Source organism: Lipomyces chichibuensis, assembly GCF_038497645.1.
Source record: "Lipomyces chichibuensis strain CBS 12929 unplaced genomic scaffold V1513scaffold_2, whole genome shotgun sequence".
Lineage (NCBI taxonomy): Eukaryota > Fungi > Ascomycota > Lipomycetes > Lipomycetales > Lipomycetaceae > Lipomyces > Lipomyces chichibuensis.
In genome coordinates, this window is record NW_027117454.1 from 297,356 (window position 1) to 317,830 (window position 20,475).

A 20,475-nucleotide genomic window follows, 5' to 3' on the forward strand; every position below is an offset into this window, starting at 1 on the left:
TCGGCATATAGAGTGGCAATTCCCAATAAATTGTGGCATAACTTTAATAGTTATGGGGACAGCAAGAACTTCAATGCATGTGGAGATACATGTAATTTGCTGTACTAACGGTACCAAGTTAGTACGCACTTTACTTCGGGGAAGTGACCGTAATGTTGAGGTCCGAGGCATCCAATTCAGCTTTGGAGAACACTCATATAGTCGGCGGCAAGCGCAAGGCGTCCATGGCACACAATGGATGATCTGTTAGACTTGTCCTTTAACACAGATCCAACTTCGCAATCATCGCAGCCGGCTACGACGACTTCGACACCGTTGCCATTGTTCAAGTCGGCAACTGCTGCCGCTTCGCAACCAGCGCTATCGGCATCTACGTCGTCTAGTCGTGCATCCCCACAGGGGTCCGCAGCGCCGAAGAAGCATGCTGAAGATTCGTTTGCTTCGTTGGTGTCATTCTCGACTGCAAGAAAGCAGGCATCTGCAAATAGGAGTCTCAATGAACAACAGAAGACGCGGGACCAGATATTCAATTCCCTAGCGGTAAGTTCCAAGGGAGATGATTGGGCGTCTGGTCTCAGCTTTGACCTGTTAGACAGTAGTACCAAAGGTAGGCCATTATCTCGGCATTCTATTGCTTGACAGGATTGTGATTGACAATTGTTGTGCAGAAGAGGCGCGGACGTCTGGGTCGCAGTTTTCGAAGGCATCTACATCGGCGACAGCTGCCACTAGCACGACCGTCAATCTTCTTGATGATGAAGACATTCTTGGTCCGTTAGCGCAGGCTGTATCATCAGCTCGCGAATCTTCAAAACCAGTACTTCAATCGCAAGCGTCACCGACTTCTTCGCCTAGCTCAAGCGCATCGCCATCAATCTCGTCCGGAAGGTTAAGTTTTGCCTCTCAGGTCAGAAAAGGTGTCGAACCGGATGCAAGGGATCCGCACGTGGCAGAATTGGTGGATATGGGGTTCAGCGCGGACCATGCACGGCGCGCGTTAGCAATGACCGACGATGGTTTGAATGTTCAACAGGCAGTCGATGTCCTGTTGAATGAGGCGCACGAGAAGGCTAAGCGGATGCAAATGCAAAGACGACAACAGCAGTCTTCCCAGAATCAGCGACGTGGACAGTCACTGGCGCGCAATGAATCTGCAATCGATGACGAAGTGCTGGTTCGTGGTTCAGACGACGATAGGCGAAGAGGAGGAAGATTTTGGGACGATGGCGAATTGCAAGAAATGCCGTCGGTTTATAGCAATGGTACTACTTCAGATAGGACCAATAGAGGATCACTAGGTTTCAAATTTCCACAATTATCTGGTCAGCATACGGCCCAGGATCTTGGGAAATTGGCGTCGGGCTTGTCATCCCAGTTGCGGAGCAGGGCTGAAGTTCTATGGAAGCAGGGCAAGGACAGAGTTGCGAAAGCTGTCGAAGAATACAACAGTACAGGTGGCGTATCGGGTGTGATATCGGAAGAAAATCCGCGATGGATGCGAAATCAGCATAGATATAGATATGACCATGATGCGCAAGAAGTCGATTTAGAGTCACCGATACCGAACGATAGAAGTCATAAGCCTCATGATATTACAGCCACACTGGAAGCAATGCTATTAGAACAAGAAGGTCCGGATAGGCGACAGTCGCCTTCTGGACCGCCAATGCCAGTTCGATCGGTATCAACATCGCCGCAAGTCGGCAGCTCGGCGATTCTTCGGCCAAGCTCATTACGCCAGGAAATGCCTCGAGTACCGCAGCCGCAGTTGGCTGGCACTCCTGCAATGTCCAATCGCCAGCCGGCGTCGTCCCCATCCACCGCTCGTGTGTCTGCAAGACCTGCCCAAGCACCTCGTTCTCTATCAGCTAAACGACCTCCACGACCGATGAGACCTAGAGTCGAACTATCTTCAATTCAAATGGACGAAATTACACTATCGCGAACAGAAGGTATGGAAGCATTCAAGCGTGGCGACTTCACGCAGGCGAACGAACTGTATTCTAAGTCACTTGATTTGACTCCATCTACGCATCTACTGCGAACAGTGCTATTATCCAACCGAGCGGCTTGCTTGTTGAAGCTGGGAAATATGAAGGGTGCCATGGCGGATGCAGATGAAGGATTGGCGATCATCGGTCCATCAAGAGGCATCGATGAGGAGTATGAGCCAGGCAAGAGTTTGGTTGAAATGTGGGCGAAATTGCTACAACGAAAGTCTGAGGCATTAGAACAGCTCGAGAGGTTTAAAGAAGCTCGCAACGCATGGGACGAGCTGGTTCAGGCTGGAAAAGGCGGCAAAATTGCTATTGATAGCAAACGTCGGTGTGACAACATTTTGACTCCAATGCCAAAATCGGCACCGTCGTCAACTGCGAGCAGTGCTAGATCTACGCCCAAACCAACGAAATCGACAAGTGTAGAGGATAGCGTTGCAGCCCAAGCGGCGTTGAAACGATTACAGAAGATGAATGACGAGGCTGAGGCGCAGGATGCAGAGAAGTTCGCGTTGCATGATAAGGTCGAACAGAAACTGGCCGCTTGGCGCTCAGGAAAGGAAGATAATCTTCGCGCGTTGATAGGATCTCTAGACACAATTTTGTGGGCAGAGACTGGATGGGCAAAAGTTAGCATGGCTGATTTGGTAGTGCCAAAGAAAGTGAAGATAAACTACATGAAGGCCGTCGCGAAGACGCATCCGGATAAAATTGCCGCCAACGCTACATTGGAGCAGAAAATGATTGCACAAGGCGTGTTCGTATCTCTTAATAAGGCCTGGGCCGAATTTAAGAGGTTGAATAATATACAGTAGCTTAATTTGATTTTGGTGCATTTGTATCGAAGTATGTAGCATTTTTCATTGTCAGTTGTCGTGCATTTTTTTGGTATAATTTGTAGTATATTACGAATAATTATCACATTGACCGAAGTATTTTCAAGGATAGTAGAGCTCTCTGACGAAATAGCTTACTATTAGCAGTTCACTGTGATGCATGTACGCCGATTATTGCTACGTGTAGAGTCTATGCACAACTTAAGGAGACATACATAACACTTAAAATGCACATAACAGTCTTGTAATATATTACATAAACTCCGCCCAATGGCAAATTAGTGATGGGCTTGGATTATATTCTCAAATGGAACTATACAAGAAGTCTATCGATCATCTGGATTCATCATCTCGATCTTCTCGAACATCTTTCGCGCAATTTTGATATTAGCTAAGATAATGTTGTTTTCTGCTTCACTCGCAAAAGAGTCATCGCCATCACCATTAATTTCGTTGTTGCCTAATAGATCAGTCGACCCCCGTCTATCCGTCTTGTTCGACATGATGACCATGATCATCGTATTTGCCGTCATAGTGTCCAGGTATGCCGTACAATCGCTTCCTCGGAGTGACAATGATTGAAACTGCGCCCGGAGCTTACTGCAACTTTGCTTGTATTGTTTGATAATATTACTGATTTTCTCGAAGCGCGTCGAATCTGATCGGAAGCCAGGCGACCGGGCGGTAGTGACATGCGAGATAACCAAAAAAGTCGTCTTTTCGAATAATATGACTTCATCTGCTTCAGATATATCGGCGAATGTTTGGAGATGCTTTTGAAACACAGTGACGTTGGGAATAAGCGTGCAGACTATGCTTGACCATGCCTAGGCCGTTGATTAGCACCAGTTCAGTTGAAAGACCATACCTGCGTGATGCATACCTTATATAGCGACTCGTCCCATATAGTTGTCGCGAATCCTTGAACCTGGAACGAAAACATAGCAGAAGTGTCTTCCAGGCTTTTCATCAATGCACGATACACATCCTGTCTCTTTTCCACTATAACCAAATCCATCTTGTGAACCAAAGCAAAGATCTTAGCGGTCGGTGAAAACTCGTATAGATTTCGTAGGCACAGAACGAATGTCTCAATATCTTTCCGTAATTCCTTTGATTCGACATCGAACACAAATATTAGAGCCTCGACCATACGAAAAATATTATCGCGCTGGGTAGAAAAGTAATGGTCCATATATGCATCTTGTCTGCATTAACGAATGTTAGATCAAGAATCAGAGTATGCATATTCTAAAACACACCCACCCTCCGCAATCCCATAGATTAAGTGTCATATTTCCCAAGAAACGCAGATGAGAATGTTCGACATCAATAGTGGCACCTAACCGGCGTGTATCGAATGCGGAATAGTTACTACATCCCCGTTAGCAATGCCGTTGATAACCTATTGGACTGTCAAAATGATGCTGTTACCTGAATATTATGCTCCGCATTGACGATTTTCCAGAGCCGCTTCTGCCCTACGTACAGGGCCCAAGTTAGCACAAGCTACTACTATGTCGTAGAAACTGCAATGACAGTCATACCATTAGGAGCAGCTTCCGTCGCGCGCCAGCCATGATGGTGCACAGCCTGTTTCAGAGTGACGAGTTTTTAGACAATATTCGTCCCAACGTTCCAAATAATACTAAGTCTAGGTTGCAGCTAGATCTTAGACCTTAGAGCTTCAATATTCTAAGTATAAAAGTATGTTGCATTGAGCATTGTCCGTTGTTTCCACAGCCATTCGAATTATGATGTGCGTTCTAGCGAAGACCGAGTCTTATTAGTACAGTCTTTAATATTGCATCGGGCTTGTGATGTAGCAATTAAACTACCTTGTTTAACTTCCAAATTTCAATCAGGGCTGGTGGCTGATTTAACAACTCTCTCGGTCGCCCTACGTCAGCAACCGAGAGGGGGGTACGCGAGAACGAATACAACGTCGGTAAGCATTAACAAATTTATGCAACATAATACAAAATGGCAACGCCACATTGGTTAACCTCGTATACCGAGCTTAGTTCAACTGTCGTGAAGTATGTAATCAATGTCTTGGCGGATCGTTTTTTATTAACATGGGTGAGTATAGGAAGTCAACGGCGTTGTATCCTGATCCACCTTCTTTCAACAAAGAGATTATTCTTAACACAAAAACAGTAAGCAAAGCTAAATGATTTTTTTGGAGTTAAGGGCCTGACGACGAATTAGAAGCATGGAAAGGAAATACTTGGACCTACCCCGGAGGAGCGAGATACACTCAAAGTGAAGGTAACAAAACCTATGCAAGTGGTGGATAACATCTAATCAATTGTCTTTCGATATATAGAAAGCGTGGGAAATTGCGCTTTCTCCTTCCAAATCACTTCCTATGAACGCCATTATGAGTTACTTCTCTGGTTCCTCACTACAGATATTCTCACTCACTATGACATTCATGCTGTTCTCCAACCCCGCCAAGGCAATTGCCAACGTTGGACCTACTTTTGTGCGGTACGAGAGTGAAAGCACATTTTCCAGGATCCTACAGGCGAAGCTGGTATTTATCGCACTACAGTTAGCGACAATTGCTGTTGGGGTGTGGAAGATGGGTAGTATGGGCGTCTTGCCTACTAAACGGAGTGATTGGCTAGCCTGGGAAAATGAGACACCCGTACGGTCACTGTCTATCTATCGTTTAGATTTGAGATTGAGTATGCTAATCTATATATTTTAGGTATTGGAGAAAGGCGTTTTTGTGCCGTAGGACGTTGTTATGTTGGCGCTGTCGCTGTCGTTGATTAGGCAGTTTGGATTTGCGGTTTTGTGAATTTGTATATTAGTTTGTAGACCTATCAATACTGGCTTAATATTTTAATTCGATGGCATGCAAAATAAATATGCCTCGGATAGAACCAAGTATGGCACGCGCGTGCCGCTGTTGATATGCTCTTCCCTACAAATCATATGGCAAACTCAGGAACCGTGACCACTGTGCTCAATCAATGGTCCCAATCTCAAACCTGCGCCATCGCCCCGTGATCGTCGCACGCTGACATTCTGCGCATAATTTACAACGTCGACTATCTCTCTAGCATTAATTGCGCAAATTTCAACAAATCAAGACCATAGACGATTCTATTACCAATATATACTCTATTATATGCGACTGAGCGAGCGTACAGGACGCCCATACAGACAGCAAGTTCGTTCATTGCAAGATTGCTGCGGAGATCATAACTGAGCAAGGTATCACCTCAATATTGCCAAAATTGCCATCGTCTGCATTTCGTCGATCAGCCTGGGAGTAACCGTTCGTCGTCTATTTATAATTTCAGATTGTATTACAGATCTGTTTTTTTCGGATCACAGTAAAGGTTAAAATGAGTAGCAATCAAAGTACAGGGAAAATCTTGTATGGTCTAATCCAGAGTCACTGATTGGATTATGTTTTTAACCACTTCGCACTGCAGGAAAGGGTTTGCAATTGCAGCAGCGGCCACTGTCGGCACGTACATCGTTGTCAAACTGTAAGATTCTTTTGTCGGGGATATGGCGCAGTTATTGCAACGGTTACTAACAATTGCGTGACGAATAGACAGTTGAACGAACGACGACGGCAACGATATGAAGACATGAAGAATCGAGGTCAGTGCGGCTGGCCGGGATCGGGACTACCTTACGTTTAGGACAGTTATTGCTAACACAATCATAGTGCCTGGTCATGAATACCAGAAAATAGCTGAAGTCGAACGACACGACGACGGAGCTGCGAATCCGTCGTCAGAGGAAGCAAACGATCCATCATTTGGACGGCAACGACGGTCATGATGTGATAAAAGACATGAACTTCAAACAGTGACTATTTGTCCATTTTTTCCCGACCAAGAAATCCCGTTGGGTTGTTCTCGGTACGGAGGGAATACAACGAGATTTAAGCTATTCTACTGGCATGTGCCGTATCACATCGTGAATGAGATTATCATGGGCAGTGACTGGGAATGTCATATACATGTGAATCTAATTGCCATTCTAATTGACGATCTCCGGTAAAATAGTTGGTTAGCAAGAACCCATTGACTTTTGTCGTAAATACATAACTTTTAAATTATCAAACCACGAAATAACGCCAGTGACAAAGTCCCATTTCTAATCCTTTTGCCGGAATACTCAATTACAATGAATCAACATGTGCACATTAAGGCTCAATGGTAGAATAATTTCCAGCCTCAACAGCTTTTCTGTATTCGTCCTCAATATGGCTGCATAGATCAAGTAGATCATCTAATCCCTTCTCAAGAGCCTGAATAGCGGTAATTTCTCCTATAGAAATATTAATGGTGTCACAGTCAAAAGTAACGGATTCATAACAGATCCATACCGTAGGTCTGTATTCGGAGGTTCATGGCAGCCTCGGAAGGATGAGGGATAGAATACCCACAAAATTCAACTTCAGGACTAATATTTTTGGTCGACGTTAGAATATATGCTTCTAAACTTACGTTCCGTACTTACTTCTTCATGATCATGTATCTCAGCGCATTACCCAACGTGTGATCCTCTTGCAAGATTCTGAAGGAAGCAGCAGTACCATCCTCCGAGGCACCAGGGAGCTATAATTTACTTAGAGATGTCCCCCACAACAAAAACTTATTACAGCAGTCATACAATTTGGATCTTGTTCGGATCAATCTCTGCATCGAATTCAAATTCACCGTCAGCCATTTCCTGGTCCACAAATTCCTCTCTCGGAACCTCAGGTGATCCGGTAGCCTCGTTCTCATTAGTCGCTGATGGCATAATGTGCTAATTTTGAGTTGACAGATATGTGGGAAGATTTCTATATTGATTTGTGTCGGACGCAAATGATTAAACCTCCAATTTTTCAATGAACACGAAGCAGGACTTACCCTGCATTTCATCTGAGCCGCACCAAAATTTTGTTCGCGACGCGCTGCCGTAAAAGAAAAGTGTGCACTTCAGCTTTGATTTGTGCAGTCGATGAGTATTGCAACGCTAGATTAAACGTACTGTTTTTTTTTCGTCATGGTGTCTTGTCTAATTTTGGACGCTGGTCCGCTCATCACAAATGGCTATTCAACGCTCAACTCTCTTGCCGATGAATTTTTCACCACTCCGTCGGTGTACAACGAGATTCGGGATGAACGTGCCCGCCAGAACTTGTTACTATGGGGAGACAAATTAAGTTTAAAGCAGCCGTCCATGGAGTATATAAAAATAGGTAAGTTCTTCTGGTGTCGTAGATCTGGTATGTTCTTCTAACGTGAGTTCAGTTTCTGAATTTGCAAAGAAAACTGGTGATTATTCAGTATTGAGTGCTACGGATATACAGATTTTGGCCTTGGCCTACGAATTGGAGTGCGAGAGAAACCAGGGAGACTGGAGACTAAGAAAGTTTCCAGGGCAATGTCGAATCAATGGACCTAGTCCCTTGGCTAAGAACGTGATCAGATCGGAATCCAACATTGACGACAAGGCAGATGACGAGCAACAGGTGGAGGAAATCAGTCGCAAAATGCATGATGCAAATATTGGATCGGAAAGTTCCGTACAGGATAAGCCATACGAGAGTCTCACAGTTGCTTCTACTGAGCAGAACAATGAGTCCCAAGAATCTCACGTGCCAACGTCCACCAAGTCCAACGACAACTCTCCAGCTCCTGATGACAACGACGGTTGGAGTACGATTACACGAAAGCCGCGAAGTGCAAAGAAGTACAACAAGAGCCGGAAACACAACCCATCACAGACTATTTCTGCAGTGCTGCCAGATTCATCTACAACCGACGAGGAGCCCGCAGCATCCGAGAGGTATCTCGAGACCGCTACTCCAGCCAACAAAGAGTCAGAGCATATCGACTCTCATGTGCCTGAGAAAGCTGAATATGGATCCGACATACCTACAGTATCTGGTGCCCATACTGACCAGCGCGCTCCAGAGGACGTTCAGCTTGAAGTCAACGAGGACGAGGAGGGCGAAGACGAGGACGAGGAGGGCTGGATAACGCCGGAGAATCTCCAGCACCAGCAGATCCAGGACGGTATACTTGGCTATCCAACCGGTAGTAAGGCTACTTCTGAGCACGCGAAGAAACTAAAAGTCGGCATGGCGAGTGGTGATTTTGCAATGCAGAATGTGGCTATGCAGATTGGCCTTAACGTTATAAATCCTCAGTCTGGCCGACAGATCAGCAAAATCCGAAGCTGGATGCTTCGATGCCATGCTTGCTTCTTCCTTACATCTCCATCTATGGGCGATAAACCTAAGCTGTTTTGTCCTCGATGCGGCGGTGCGACCCTCCTACGATGTACCGTCACTACGTCAGCGGCGACTGGCCAGTTGCAGATTCATCTGAAGAAGAACTTCCAATGGTCGCATAGAGGTAATAGATACAGTTTGCCTAATCCGCAAAGTAAAAAGAATAGAATGAAGGGTGGCGAGGGAATGGAGGAGATTTTGCTACGAGAAGATCAGAAGGAGTATCTTAAAGCTGTCAAGAATGATGCGTGGCGGAAGCGCCATAACGAGAAACTACTTGAAGAGTGGATTGGAGGTGGAAACGACGCTATGGGATCGCCTTTCGCGAGCGGTTCTTATAAACGGGATTACACCAAGACTGGAGTGAAGGTTGGTAAAGGCAGATATGTCAATGATAGGCGCCGAAAGTAGTAGATGTGATTCAGGGTTCTACATTTTTGGACATTTGGGTACAAGCTTGGCGTTGTTGTCGGAACTAATGGTATTCATGGTTTGTTTATCAGAACACATTAGATGAACGTCTACATTTTGTCCGCTGCTTTGTTAAGAGTCTGCAATACACGGCGAGTTTATGGCCGTCGGCGAAAAAGTTATGTTAGTGAGCTGCACGTACGATTTTTGTGTTGCCATACCATTATCGAACTATTTCCCAAACTTCACGCAGTGACTCAACCATGAGCATTAACATACTGTCACTAATTCTATCTGCAATAGATCTCTGGTCGTTCCCATTTCTTATATAAAAATTTCTCCATTTTAGTGCATTGGCACTCTGACTCATGTATCGTACACCCGCCCTTTGAAGTTAAACCTTGAGCTCAGCTAAATATAAACATTGTTAGCGTTTCCAAAATATAAAGCATTTAAGGATGTTCGCTTCAAGGAAAGGCAAACTTACGTTGTTGAGTCAATAACAATCCGAACCGCTTCTTGAGAGTAACACGTTGTCTGGAATACTTGTCATCCGGAGAGAAACGAGCTGGATGCGCGGACCTGGTGATCACACCAGTCGCAGTGACCTTTTTAAGAGTATATACTCTCTTACCGTCTTTCCCGTCTGTGTACATCAAATGCATTTTGATGGACTTCACAGAATAGTGAAAAATATGAAATAGTAAATTCTGAGCTCGATATAACGAACGTCAAACAAGTGAAAATTTCATGCCCGAAAGGCCGGGTAAACCTTAAACTATTGGGCTAGGGCTTTCGGAATAGCAAGGGTTTGAATTCGGGGGTCATGAGTTTGTCTTAAGCCAATGCGCGGATGTTCGTATTCGGCTTTCAAGCTCGGGTTTGTCCAGAGAGTCCCATCCGGCGGCGTAGACATTGGAACAGTAAGCTTATTGCATATTCATTCTTCATTAGTGAATTCTTCATATTGACGAGCTACAGTCAATGTGCGACAGGTGCCTGAGACTTCGTCGCAGCAAAATTCGAAATCGCACCCGAAACCGAGTATAATATTACCAGCATCTCGCGTCGTATCGCGTGTCTCGTACAAATTAAACCCTTGGCGACACTCGTTGTAGTTATCTATTCCCTTCACCTCCTACCTGTCACTGCTCTAGAGAGTCCTCTCAGAAACTCTACTGGTTTGTATCAATCCGTAAGGCAGAAATAACCGCCATGTCGCGTCCAGCATTGACGAGGCCGTTACGCTCTGACCGTGGCGACCTGGCGCGTACGGACCCCGAGAGATGGAGACTCAACACCGACGAAGTTGGTCGTCTCAATTGGATCTATGTTCGAGACGACGATGACCTTAGGAGACGTCCACAGACGCCATATGAGAAATATGTGCTAGGACTGGAAACCGTATGAATTTTCTGGCTGGGCGGAATTCAAGTTTCGCAGTATGCTAATTAAGGTGAACTTTTAGGGTCTGCCTGAACTCCCGAAAGCAGAAACGCCTTACGATGCTTCCTTGAATGGCTTACGCTTTTTTAAGGAGCTCCAGCTTGATAAAGGGCTTTGGGCATGCCGATATGGCGGTCCCATGTTTCTTCTGATAGGCATCGTTGGTGCGCATTATGTGACTAAGACTCCTATTCCTGAAGAATGGAAGATAGAAGTTATTCGCTATCTGACGAACACTGCGCATCCCTTGGATGGAGGCTGGGGATTACATTCTGAGGATAAGAGTACTGTCTTTGGCACTGCTTGCAACTATGTTGTAATTCGCCTCATGGGCATGCCTCCAGAGCACCCCGTCGCTGTTGCTGCTCGAGAAACTCTCCACAAGTTTGGTAATTGCAGTTACTATTATTGCCTTTCTATGGAAATTTATTTAACATTGTTACAGGTGGTGCTGTGGGATGTCCACAATGGGGCAAGGTCTTCCTCTCTCTTCTCAATTTGTATGAGTGGGATGGCGTCAACCCAATTCCTCCGGATATCTGGTATGGTGGACAGTTTGAGTTACATTAGCCATTAGGCGCTAACGCCTCTTCAGGGCCCTTCCAGATTGGCTTCCGTTTCATCCCAGCAAATGGTGGATTCACTGTCGCCAGGTGTATCTTCCAATGGGCTACCTTTACTCCGAGAAAGTGAACGCTCCATTAGACCCGTTGCTAGAGTCCTTACGATCAGAAATATATACTAGTCCATATGATGCAATAGACTTCGCAAAACACAGGAATGATATCTCTGAGATTGACATTTATTACCCACATACGACAATTTTGAACTATGTCAATTCCGCAATGGTTCTGTGGGAGAAATACATCCGACCGGATTGGGTTAAGCAGAAAGCGAGAGATATCGTGGTTGACTTAATTCGCAAGGAGAATCAGAATACGGACTTTTTGTGCGTCGGTCCTATAAACAATGCTCTCAACGCAATTGTGATCTACTGCGAAGAAGGCCCCAATTCAAAGAATTTCCTCCGTCATAAGGAACGCTTTGCTGATTTTATGTACATGAGCGAGGAAGGTATGCTCATGACAGGTACGAATGGGGTTCAATGCTGGGATACTAGTTTTGCTCTGCAAACAATTTGCACCATCGGAGCGGGTGATTTGCCGGAATTCCGGGAGACTGTGAAGAAGGGCCTCAAGTTCTTGGATAATTCGCAGTTTACTGAGAACTGTACTCCGGGAAGCTATCGTGACGATCGATTGGGTTGCTGGCCATTCTCCACAAAGGACCAAGGCTACACTGTCAGTGATTGCACTGCTGAAGCATTGAAGGCCGTTTTGATGGTTCAGAAGTTACCGTATATCGAGACTCTAGTTTCAGACGAGCGCATCTACCCAGCAATTGATGTGCTTTTAAGTCTGCAGAATCGTGGCAACTTCTCACCCGGAAGCTTTGCATCATACGAAAAGATTCGCGGGACGCCATTGCTAGAGCTCGTGAACCCTGCCGAGGTCTTTGGAAATATTATGGTTGAGTATCCTTATGTAGAATGCTCGGACTCTGTCGTTATCGGCTTGTCATATTTCAGAGATCACTCTTCATATCGACGGAATGAGGTAGTCCGAGCAATTGAAGACGCCATATCGTACATCAAGTCCGAGCAGGACTCCAACGGCGGCTGGTATGGATCGTGGGGTATTTGTTTCTCGTACGCGGCCATGTTCGCTATTGAGGCCTTGTCATACCAGGGCGAAGTGTATGCAAACAGTGAGGTTGTTCGAAAGGGCTGTCATTTCCTGGTTAAGCGTCAAGAGGCTGACGGAGGTTGGGGGGAGAGCTACCGCGTAGGTCTATTAATTATTTCATTTGCTGCTACGCCAATAATAACATGAATATAGTCATGCGAAACACTAACCTACGTACCTCACGAGCAGACGCAGGTCGTTAACACCGCGTGGGCATGTCTTGCGCTAATGTTGGCAGAATACCCAGATATAGAAGTTATTAAGCGCGGCATCCGACTAATCATGAGCCGACAACAGCCTAATGGCGAATGGAAGCAAGAAGGCATTGAGGGAGTCTTTAACCGAAGCTGGTAAGTGTTTAAGCTCCATAGAGCTCTCTCTTCGTCCATTTATCAGTGCGATATTAACGGGCCACGTAGCATGATTGAGTATCCAAATTACAAATTCTATTTTCCCATAAAGGCACTTGGATTGTTTGCCAAAAGGTATTCGAATGAGACCCTGTTCTGATATGAGGAAATGGAAATGGTGGATGTCTCAGGTTCGTGGCTCAACTGCTAAGTTGAATCCAGTACGATAAAGCGAATTTTGTATTTACAGAATTAAACTAAAAGTCAGCTCAAGCAAAAAGTACAAAAATTTATGAAGCAATGCCCAACACACGCGCAGCAACATTTATTAAAGACGCCCTAGATCCCAGTAGATCGCCCGTTCCCTGCCAGAAAAATACGCCCCCAAGATCCCTAGACCTAACAAAAGATGTTTTTGCGTTGACACTCTGCTCATTGTCGAAGGTGTACCATATGTTGTCCGACTCGTTATAGATGCTCGCTCCGACCAGCGCCGCATTGTAGTAGACATCAGTTCCAGACGGGCCAATACCCAGATCGTTATATTGGATTTGAATACCATCCACAGACATCGCGGAACGACTCCATGTCATACCCGGGCCATCGACTCCCGGAAAACCTTGTGCATAGAGTGGGATACCCAAAACCAGCTTCTCGGAAGGTACAGTGCTATTTTTTAGGCAGTACGACACTGCATCAGATCCACTATCGCCGCCCTTGGTGGCCGAATAGAGTTGTCCATGATATCCACTGGTTCTGTTCCACGGGCCATAGTAGTCGTATGCCATGATATTGAATTTGTCGACGTTGGATATACATTCTGGAACGTCGATGGCACCGAGAGCCCAGAGTGTGCCTGTGTATGCTGCAGTAAGAGTGTAATTGCCGGCTGGAAAGTTCGACCGTAACGTCCTCAATAGCTGCAGATAATAAGTGCCTTCGTTCACACTTGCTGGCGATTCCCAATCAACTGTCTCTGAGTTAGTCAAGTCCGTGGTCAAGCCAATAGCGAGGCCAATCATACTGTCAACACCGTCAAATGAATAATGATCCACCAAGTCTTTTAATTCCTGCACAAATTTTGCACGCCTTTTGTAATCACGGGCGACAGTGGTGAAATTGGCGCTACCGCTTCCGCCTCCAACGCTCACTAGCAGTTTCAGTTCCGGCTTGTACTTATCTCGCATATCTTGTAGTGCTGTCAGGCATTTCTTCGATGACAGATATGCTGAGCCGGTCTTTCCAGCCGTGTCTGGCTCCGTGAGGTAGATACTGCCATCATTATTTAGGCCGACAAACGCGTAGTAGATGTGCGTCAGATTCGCTACCAGAAGATCAGTTGGCGGTTGGATGTTGCAAGCCCAGTCTGGGTAGTAGACAGAGTTGGTGTAGTTTCTCTTCGGCGATGAGCTGGACGCCGTAGCCATAGATCGGTGAGTTGTTGAAGTGACCGTAGAAGTCTGTGATCCGGGCAGTATGTTCACCGCGACGGTCTCATATGGTGGAAGAGCTATCGAGGGGTCGGCAACACTGCTAATGCCGTTGATACATTGGGCCCTTTTCTCATTCGGTTTGTGTATCTTATGCTTTCTCACTGACTTCAAGGACTTATCAGATGATACATACATTTTGCGAACGGGTCAGTATACCATGCGAGACTAGAGCCGTGAAATAGATAACAGTTCGAGCAGCATCTGGGGCAGAATCATAAAATAATAGGTCAACACTTGGCTGTGCGATGTGCAGCCCAGGACAGACAGCAAGAGCCTGTCGCGGGCCTCCTCCCGCCAACGCAATACCGGATGGAGGCTGCGAATGCTAAGACATGGACTGGTGCCCCTGAATCATCTATTCGTCCCACATTCAGTTGCTTTGACCGGCCCCTGAAGCGACATGTAGCCATAAGGAGTCGGCCCAAGTGCGGCTCTGGAGGGGCAGTTGTGGACCCGCCAGCCTCATAAGAACCCGCAATTTGTACAGCCACGTGCAATTATCAGACGCAATGAGGGCAAGGCATTCCGGGAGAGCCGCTTTGTTGTGCTTCCAACTGACGGGCTCTTCTAACAATAGATTTGTAATATAATGTCAGAGAACTATAGATCGTAATATCAACCAATCTATGCAATTCCAATTTCAATTCAAAACCAAAATATCCATCTTAATACTTGCTATGCAGGTGAGGCTGAAATCTGATTTCGGTCAATATTACTTGTATTGACGCTAAGAAATCTTTGTCATATCGGCTTTTGGTTATATTAACAAAGTGTATCGCCAGAGTTGCCGTGCACTCATCCAAAATTGAGCCGTTCAAAACATACACATCTAGGCTGACCAACAATTCCCGAAATTTGTCTTACACCCATGACATAAATGACACAACAACAATACAAACCAATCAATATACTAGCTAAGTACCGTGCAACTAATCTGTGAATTTTGGTGTGACAGAGGGCTGGGCTTCAGTGGTCACCACCAACCTCTCCATCATCATCCAACAAACTGTTAGATTGCCCGCTCTTAATTTTGAAGTCTGATGGAGTCCGAGTACCTGACGACCGATTCGGTTCGCCATGAAACTCGTCATCAGAATCATCGTTGTCATTTTCCGGCTCGTCCCGATATGTCCCATTACCTAATCTCGACAAGTCGAGTTCGTGGTTGAGATCGGACGATAGCGGTGCGGCTGATGCAGACGGGGCTCGCAACGGTTCATCACGAAGCTCCTGTTGCCGCTCAATTTGCGCACGGAGATAACGAGCGCGCTCAGTCGTCCGCTGGTAAATTATCCAACCTGTCATTGCGGCTACAAAAGCGCCGATGGCAATTCCGAATAAATTCGCAATTTTCGTGCCGGTGTCTGCGTTCTCGTCTCCGAGGTACCGTAACCTTGAGCCAATAAATACTGGGATAAATAACTATGCAGAGACAGGTCAATATAAGCTTACCATACTAATTAATATGCTTAAACTTGAATATACCTTAGGCGTCGCCAACGCTGTGGCAATAAAAAAATTTCGCGGTGTGATAGTATGAATTGTCGACAATGCCGCGTTACTAAACGAGAATGGCAATGGCGACATTCGTATCATCCACAATAATTTTAAGCCATCGTGCTCTATTGTAAATGAGAGTGCTTCAAAGTTGCGATTGTTTATAGCGAGTTCGTGGGAGAAATCTGCAAAGAACACTCGGCAGCAGCTGATCCTTATTAGCCATCTCCACAGGAACATTACTAACATTGATACGTACACAAAGCAGCCGTACGACGCAATGACTGTCGCAATTGCAGCAATAAACCATCCTTCCCAAATTCCATAAATCATACCAGCTATCTATCACGCAGTGTCAGCACAGTCAGTATGGTCGCACTTATTAGATCATAAATTTACCGTCACAGCAGATGTATAGCCGATCACTGGCGGGAAACTGGTCACAGAAATCAACAGAAATAGTAAAAATACCCCTCCACGCATATTACTGCGTAGCATATTAGCTCACTACTGCCATTTTATCTTCGACATAAAGTGACACTCACCTCCAGCTCTCACATAAAGGCATAATAAATCCAAATATTCGCCGATGAAATATAAGCAGTAGCAGCGCCAGAGTTCCCAATAACACAAGCAATGCTCCTCCAAATATCTTTTGTCGCACTGGAATCGTAGCCACATATTCTCTGATCCGTTGCCGTAACAATGAGAGATTACGAAAATCCGGTGGTCGCGTCGATACCGGTGGTGGCAGAATAAGGAGATCCGCCTCTTCTTGGGCGAGTAATGCCACGTGTGCTGCCATTATTACAACCAAAGATTTCAAAGATATTCGGACTTTGGAAATGCATCCAAAAATATTAAGATGAGTAGTGTCGGTGGCTTTATTGCAGCTGCAGTCGCCGACAAACATACAATTCTGACGTTTCGAGGCTCGATGGTCGAGGAGCTGCTCATCTCATCAGGGTTAGGTTGTATGTCTGGATTTGCGGGCGAGTGATTTGCAGGCGAGTGTGGCGGACCCGCCCTTCACCGCCACTAGAAGCCAGTGCAGGAAGATTCATATGATCCACCGACACTAACCCCATTCCTTTACCTCCAATACAAGATAAGGAAGGAATGAAATTATGAACTATAAGTGACAAAAGATCCATAAATGCTAAAGCAACTTTAAAAGGTAATTGTGCGCGAATAATAACAGCTCATAAGATGACAATACCCCTTCGTTTTTAATAACCAATAACCAAAATGAAAAATGTAAATAGCAAGATCATACACGATAGCAAATGAACAATTTACAAGAGTGAAACAATCCCATCGAGCCACCATAACCTTCCAAAAAAAGATACAAGTAAGTTGCAAGCATCATCGACACCGAACCACGAAAAATCGAATATCCCAAGTCTACTTGTAAGCATTCATTCACAACCCAAATAACAAAATGCGCGCATCATCAGTTACTAGTCTGCTGTTCCTTTTGTGGCTGTGGAGTGTAGCTTCCATATCCATACTCATCGTCATGGTGTAAGGTGATGGAGTTAAATTCTTGAAAAGGGTCGTAGTACTCGTCCGTCAGAGACGGACTGCTATTACCGTTCGTTCCATTGGTGTAGCCATTGGCTGTTCCATTCGTAGATTGCTTGGCATTCGTTGATGACTTCGCAGATGACCCTTTATACTCTGGACCCGGAGTACCCGGGTTCAATTTCAAGCTGCTACTAGCCGACGATTGATAGCCATTCAGTCGAGTAGAACTGTTTGTGTCATTGGTGACTTTACTGCCTCCGTTTGCTTTCCCAATATCAACGCTCTGACTGTCCTTCAATGCCCTGAAATTAACGGCATCCACACCGTCACCTGGCGTAGGAATCATTGGAGGAGTCATATTCCTCAGTAAAGCCCATTGAGTTGTCTTAAAAAAGGGATGCGCCTTAACGTCCGATGCACCAGCACGAGAGCCCAGTCGTCTATTCTCGTCTTTGCATAGCAATTTCCGAATAAGAGACTTGCAGAAGTTAGAAACTGTTTGTGGCGGATTTGGAGATGACGTTCCGGACGGTGGAAACGGCGGGAACTGAACCTCATGCTTCAAAATATTGGCAAAAGTAGCGTTGCGATTCTTTCCTTTAAATGGAGTAGTTCCATAAAGCATTTCGTATATCAGGATACCAAGCGTCCACCAGTCCACTGCAGAAGTATGTCCATTACCCTTGATAACTTCTGGTGCGATATATTCTTCAGTTCCAACAAATGAATTCGTCCGGAAATCAGCTATACAAGCCTTCGTATCAATTGCCGGCATGTTGTGCTGCGAACCACCACGACCTGACGAGCTACCTACTATCGTTGGTTGGCCACCGGAATCGGACTGCTTAGACAGATCAAAGTCTGAAAGCATAATATGGCCTGATTGATGTAGTAAAATATTCTCTGGCTTCAGATCACGGTATATAAAGCCCATCAAATGCAGGTACTCCAGAGCGGCAGTCACCTCGGCGGCGTAAAATCTCGCGTCGTCTTCCGGGATACACTTCCCCGCTCGAGTTTGCAAAGCTGAGAAACGAAACTTAGTATTCGAGCATTGATATAAAATAGTTTGCCTACCTCTAAAAAATTCACCGCCCATGCAATACTCCATGCAGAGGTATAAGTATTCGTCAGATTGGAACGAATGATACAGCGTGACAATAAACGGGTGATTACTCGTAGCCAGGATCTCCTGTTCCGCTAATGCCCGTTTGATCTTGTTACGCTTAATCATCTCGCGTTTGCTCAAAACCTTCATGGCATATAGCCTGCTTGTTTTCTTCTCCCGTACGAGATAAACTTTTCCAACGTCTCCCTTTCCCAGTAACTTAACCTTATCGAAACTGGCTGGTCCGACCTCAACACTACCGACTTTGATTGAATTCGACGAGTAAGTTCTCCGAAAACTAGTCGGCAGAGCAGGCGGTGCTAGTTTCGATGAGTCGCCCACAGAATTCGCAAAATAGTCGCTTCTGCCACTGGGACTATGAATGGAGTCACGTACGAAGTTTGGATTTGGTACTGTCAATGCGCCAGTTTGGCCAGGTCCCGGTGACGGAATATGTAGTAGTTTGCTAGATACTGCGGAAATGGGAATTGGTTGCGAAATGGCTTCCTTATTCGGAGTGCTCTCCTCGCTCTCTTTGGGAGTATCGCGCTGCAGCAGCGATGTTTGTTTCTGCTCCCCATCGAGTTTCTGGAGACCGTTCGGGGCAGATGCAACTCGTCGTAACCGTTTCACAAATACCTGACCAGGGAGATATGACTTTGGCTGACGGCCACCAGGCGTTGATGCTCCAGTGGGCGGGGTGCTGGTTTTGCCGAAGCTTTTAGTCGCTTCGAATAGGCCATTCTGGTCCACGGCTGGTAGCGTAGGGCTAAAGGAGTTATGCGGAGGTGAAGAAGCTGCCAGCTGCTGCGACCCGACAAGAGGACTGATTACTCGTGGTGAGGGTGAGGAAGGGGAACGCAGACGGGCGAATCGCGATTTCGTTGTCTGAGGAAGCGGCGGCGGTGCGGCGGCCGACATGGCAGAGTCTAGCAGCGGCCTAGCTTTCTCATTCGCAGGAGGCGAAGACGGAACGGACAGAGATGTCGCGGTTGGCGGAACTCCAGGCGAGGCCGTGCCAGACCATTGGCTCGAGGAACCAGGAGAATTGACAGACAGAGAGAAGCGAAAGAGATTGCGGAGCCTCTGAGGGAAGTGGGAGCTCCCTGGGGCCGGCGAAGGCGTCTGACGCGGAGGTTGAAGGGATGCCATTATCGCATTGTCCCGGCTCGCGGAGGAGTTGGTGAGCGGTCGTCGTGTTTCTCAAGAAGGAGCAACGAGCTGTCGATGTGGTATTGATATTGATCAAAATGCCCCAAGCGCTTCTTAACGTAGGCGGACAGAGCCGTCAGGACACTCGATGGCGTAGTCCACCTCCCAACCAAAGTGTGCCGCATGGCATATGCTCCTGTTTAGCCACAACAGTTGCCATGCGTTGCTGCATTTGCAGCCATGTTATTCAAGATTATTTGGCTTTATGCCTTAGCTTTATGGATTAGGATTACACTCAATCGACTTTGTTTTCGCAAACAATGAACGGGTTTGTATGTCCCCAAAATAAATGGTCCTCCCCAGAACCTGTTATGCAGGTGTCCATTCACCGTAGCCACCTATGATACATGTGCTCTAACCGCGATTGTGAGACTAACATATATGGCAAGATAAATTAACATAAATTGCACAAAATTATTGATGGTTTTAGTGGTCATCTAAACTCAGAATGTGGACCGTCAGAGTGTCAGTGGCATACCGTAGGTTGGTTCATTATTTATAGCTGCCCAAAATGGCCTAATATCGGAAATTAGATGTCAGGTCAAGGTATGAATGCCTCGGCGGAATTACGGTTATGAATCATTCTCTAGAATC

The 20,475-nt window shown here is 46.0% G+C and overlaps 11 protein-coding genes across 11 annotated transcripts; 5 read left to right on the forward strand and 6 right to left on the reverse strand.

Moving 5' to 3' along the window:
- Positions 1-184: 184 nt before the first annotated feature.
- On the forward strand, positions 185-3,157 carry V1513DRAFT_461836 (uncharacterized protein). The gene is made up of 2 exons (XM_066899909.1): positions 185-607; positions 669-3,157. Exons 1-2 carry the CDS (start codon positions 235-237, stop codon positions 2,810-2,812), a joined length of 2,517 nt encoding a protein of 838 aa, XP_066756159.1. The 5' UTR covers positions 185-234; the 3' UTR covers positions 2,813-3,157.
- V1513DRAFT_436236 (Gtr1/RagA G protein conserved region-domain-containing protein) lies at positions 2,998-4,747 on the reverse strand. Its single transcript, XM_066896749.1, has 5 exons — positions 4,381-4,747; positions 4,268-4,314; positions 4,100-4,207; positions 3,717-4,041; positions 2,998-3,660 (listed from the first exon to the last, which is right to left on the reverse strand). Exons 1-5 carry the CDS (start codon positions 4,411-4,413, stop codon positions 3,160-3,162), a joined length of 1,014 nt encoding a protein of 337 aa, XP_066756160.1. The 5' UTR covers positions 4,414-4,747; the 3' UTR covers positions 2,998-3,159.
- A 42-nt stretch (positions 4,748-4,789) lies between these two features.
- On the forward strand, positions 4,790-5,801 carry V1513DRAFT_393615 (uncharacterized protein). The gene is made up of 5 exons (XM_066895315.1): positions 4,790-4,872; positions 4,926-4,992; positions 5,045-5,104; positions 5,163-5,486; positions 5,550-5,801. Exons 1-5 carry the CDS (start codon positions 4,817-4,819, stop codon positions 5,577-5,579), a joined length of 537 nt encoding a protein of 178 aa, XP_066756161.1. The 5' UTR covers positions 4,790-4,816; the 3' UTR covers positions 5,580-5,801.
- Positions 5,802-6,259: 458 nt separating this feature from the next.
- Positions 6,260-6,643, forward strand: V1513DRAFT_422652 (uncharacterized protein; the record flags this gene model as incomplete). Its single annotated transcript, XM_066895986.1, has 3 exons — positions 6,260-6,342; positions 6,411-6,460; positions 6,528-6,643. The coding sequence occupies 3 exons, from the start codon at positions 6,260-6,262 to the stop codon at positions 6,641-6,643; spliced, it is 249 nt and encodes an 82-aa protein (XP_066756162.1).
- A 37-nt stretch (positions 6,644-6,680) lies between these two features.
- V1513DRAFT_436246 (DNA-directed RNA polymerase) lies at positions 6,681-7,663 on the reverse strand. The gene is made up of 4 exons (XM_066896750.1): positions 7,481-7,663; positions 7,328-7,425; positions 7,194-7,270; positions 6,681-7,135 (listed from the first exon to the last, which is right to left on the reverse strand). The coding sequence occupies exons 1-4, from the start codon at positions 7,610-7,612 to the stop codon at positions 7,011-7,013; spliced, it is 432 nt and encodes a 143-aa protein (XP_066756163.1). The 5' UTR covers positions 7,613-7,663; the 3' UTR covers positions 6,681-7,010.
- A 119-nt stretch (positions 7,664-7,782) lies between these two features.
- On the forward strand, positions 7,783-9,788 carry V1513DRAFT_436247 (Nin one binding Zn-ribbon like-domain-containing protein). Its single transcript, XM_066896751.1, has 2 exons — positions 7,783-8,054; positions 8,107-9,788. The coding sequence occupies exons 1-2, from the start codon at positions 7,859-7,861 to the stop codon at positions 9,501-9,503; spliced, it is 1,593 nt and encodes a 530-aa protein (XP_066756164.1). The 5' UTR covers positions 7,783-7,858; the 3' UTR covers positions 9,504-9,788.
- V1513DRAFT_436249 (H/ACA ribonucleoprotein complex, subunit Nop10) lies at positions 9,713-10,295 on the reverse strand. Its single transcript, XM_066896752.1, has one exon. It carries the CDS (start codon positions 10,166-10,168, stop codon positions 9,971-9,973), a length of 198 nt encoding a protein of 65 aa, XP_066756165.1. The 5' UTR covers positions 10,169-10,295; the 3' UTR covers positions 9,713-9,970.
- Positions 10,296-10,444: 149 nt separating this feature from the next.
- Positions 10,445-13,337, forward strand: V1513DRAFT_436250 (terpenoid cyclases/protein prenyltransferase alpha-alpha toroid). The gene is made up of 6 exons (XM_066896753.1): positions 10,445-10,907; positions 10,972-11,338; positions 11,395-11,491; positions 11,545-12,793; positions 12,848-13,044; positions 13,114-13,337. The coding sequence occupies exons 1-6, from the start codon at positions 10,719-10,721 to the stop codon at positions 13,202-13,204; spliced, it is 2,190 nt and encodes a 729-aa protein (XP_066756166.1). The 5' UTR covers positions 10,445-10,718; the 3' UTR covers positions 13,205-13,337.
- On the reverse strand, positions 13,335-14,471 carry V1513DRAFT_373077 (glycoside hydrolase; the record flags this gene model as incomplete). Its single annotated transcript, XM_066894807.1, has 2 exons — positions 13,335-14,014; positions 14,069-14,471. The coding sequence occupies 2 exons, from the start codon at positions 14,469-14,471 to the stop codon at positions 13,335-13,337; spliced, it is 1,083 nt and encodes a 360-aa protein (XP_066756167.1).
- Positions 14,472-15,503: 1,032 nt separating this feature from the next.
- Positions 15,504-16,839, reverse strand: V1513DRAFT_372781 (uncharacterized protein; the record flags this gene model as incomplete). The annotated part of the gene is made up of 5 exons (XM_066894797.1): positions 15,504-15,959; positions 16,023-16,242; positions 16,294-16,376; positions 16,434-16,521; positions 16,580-16,839. 5 exons carry the CDS (start codon positions 16,837-16,839, stop codon positions 15,504-15,506), a joined length of 1,107 nt encoding a protein of 368 aa, XP_066756168.1.
- Positions 16,840-17,138: 299 nt separating this feature from the next.
- V1513DRAFT_476966 (kinase-like domain-containing protein) lies at positions 17,139-19,948 on the reverse strand. Its single transcript, XM_066900223.1, has 2 exons — positions 18,639-19,948; positions 17,139-18,587 (listed from the first exon to the last, which is right to left on the reverse strand). The coding sequence occupies exons 1-2, from the start codon at positions 19,819-19,821 to the stop codon at positions 17,488-17,490; spliced, it is 2,283 nt and encodes a 760-aa protein (XP_066756169.1). The 5' UTR covers positions 19,822-19,948; the 3' UTR covers positions 17,139-17,487.
- Positions 19,949-20,475: the final 527 nt, after the last annotated feature.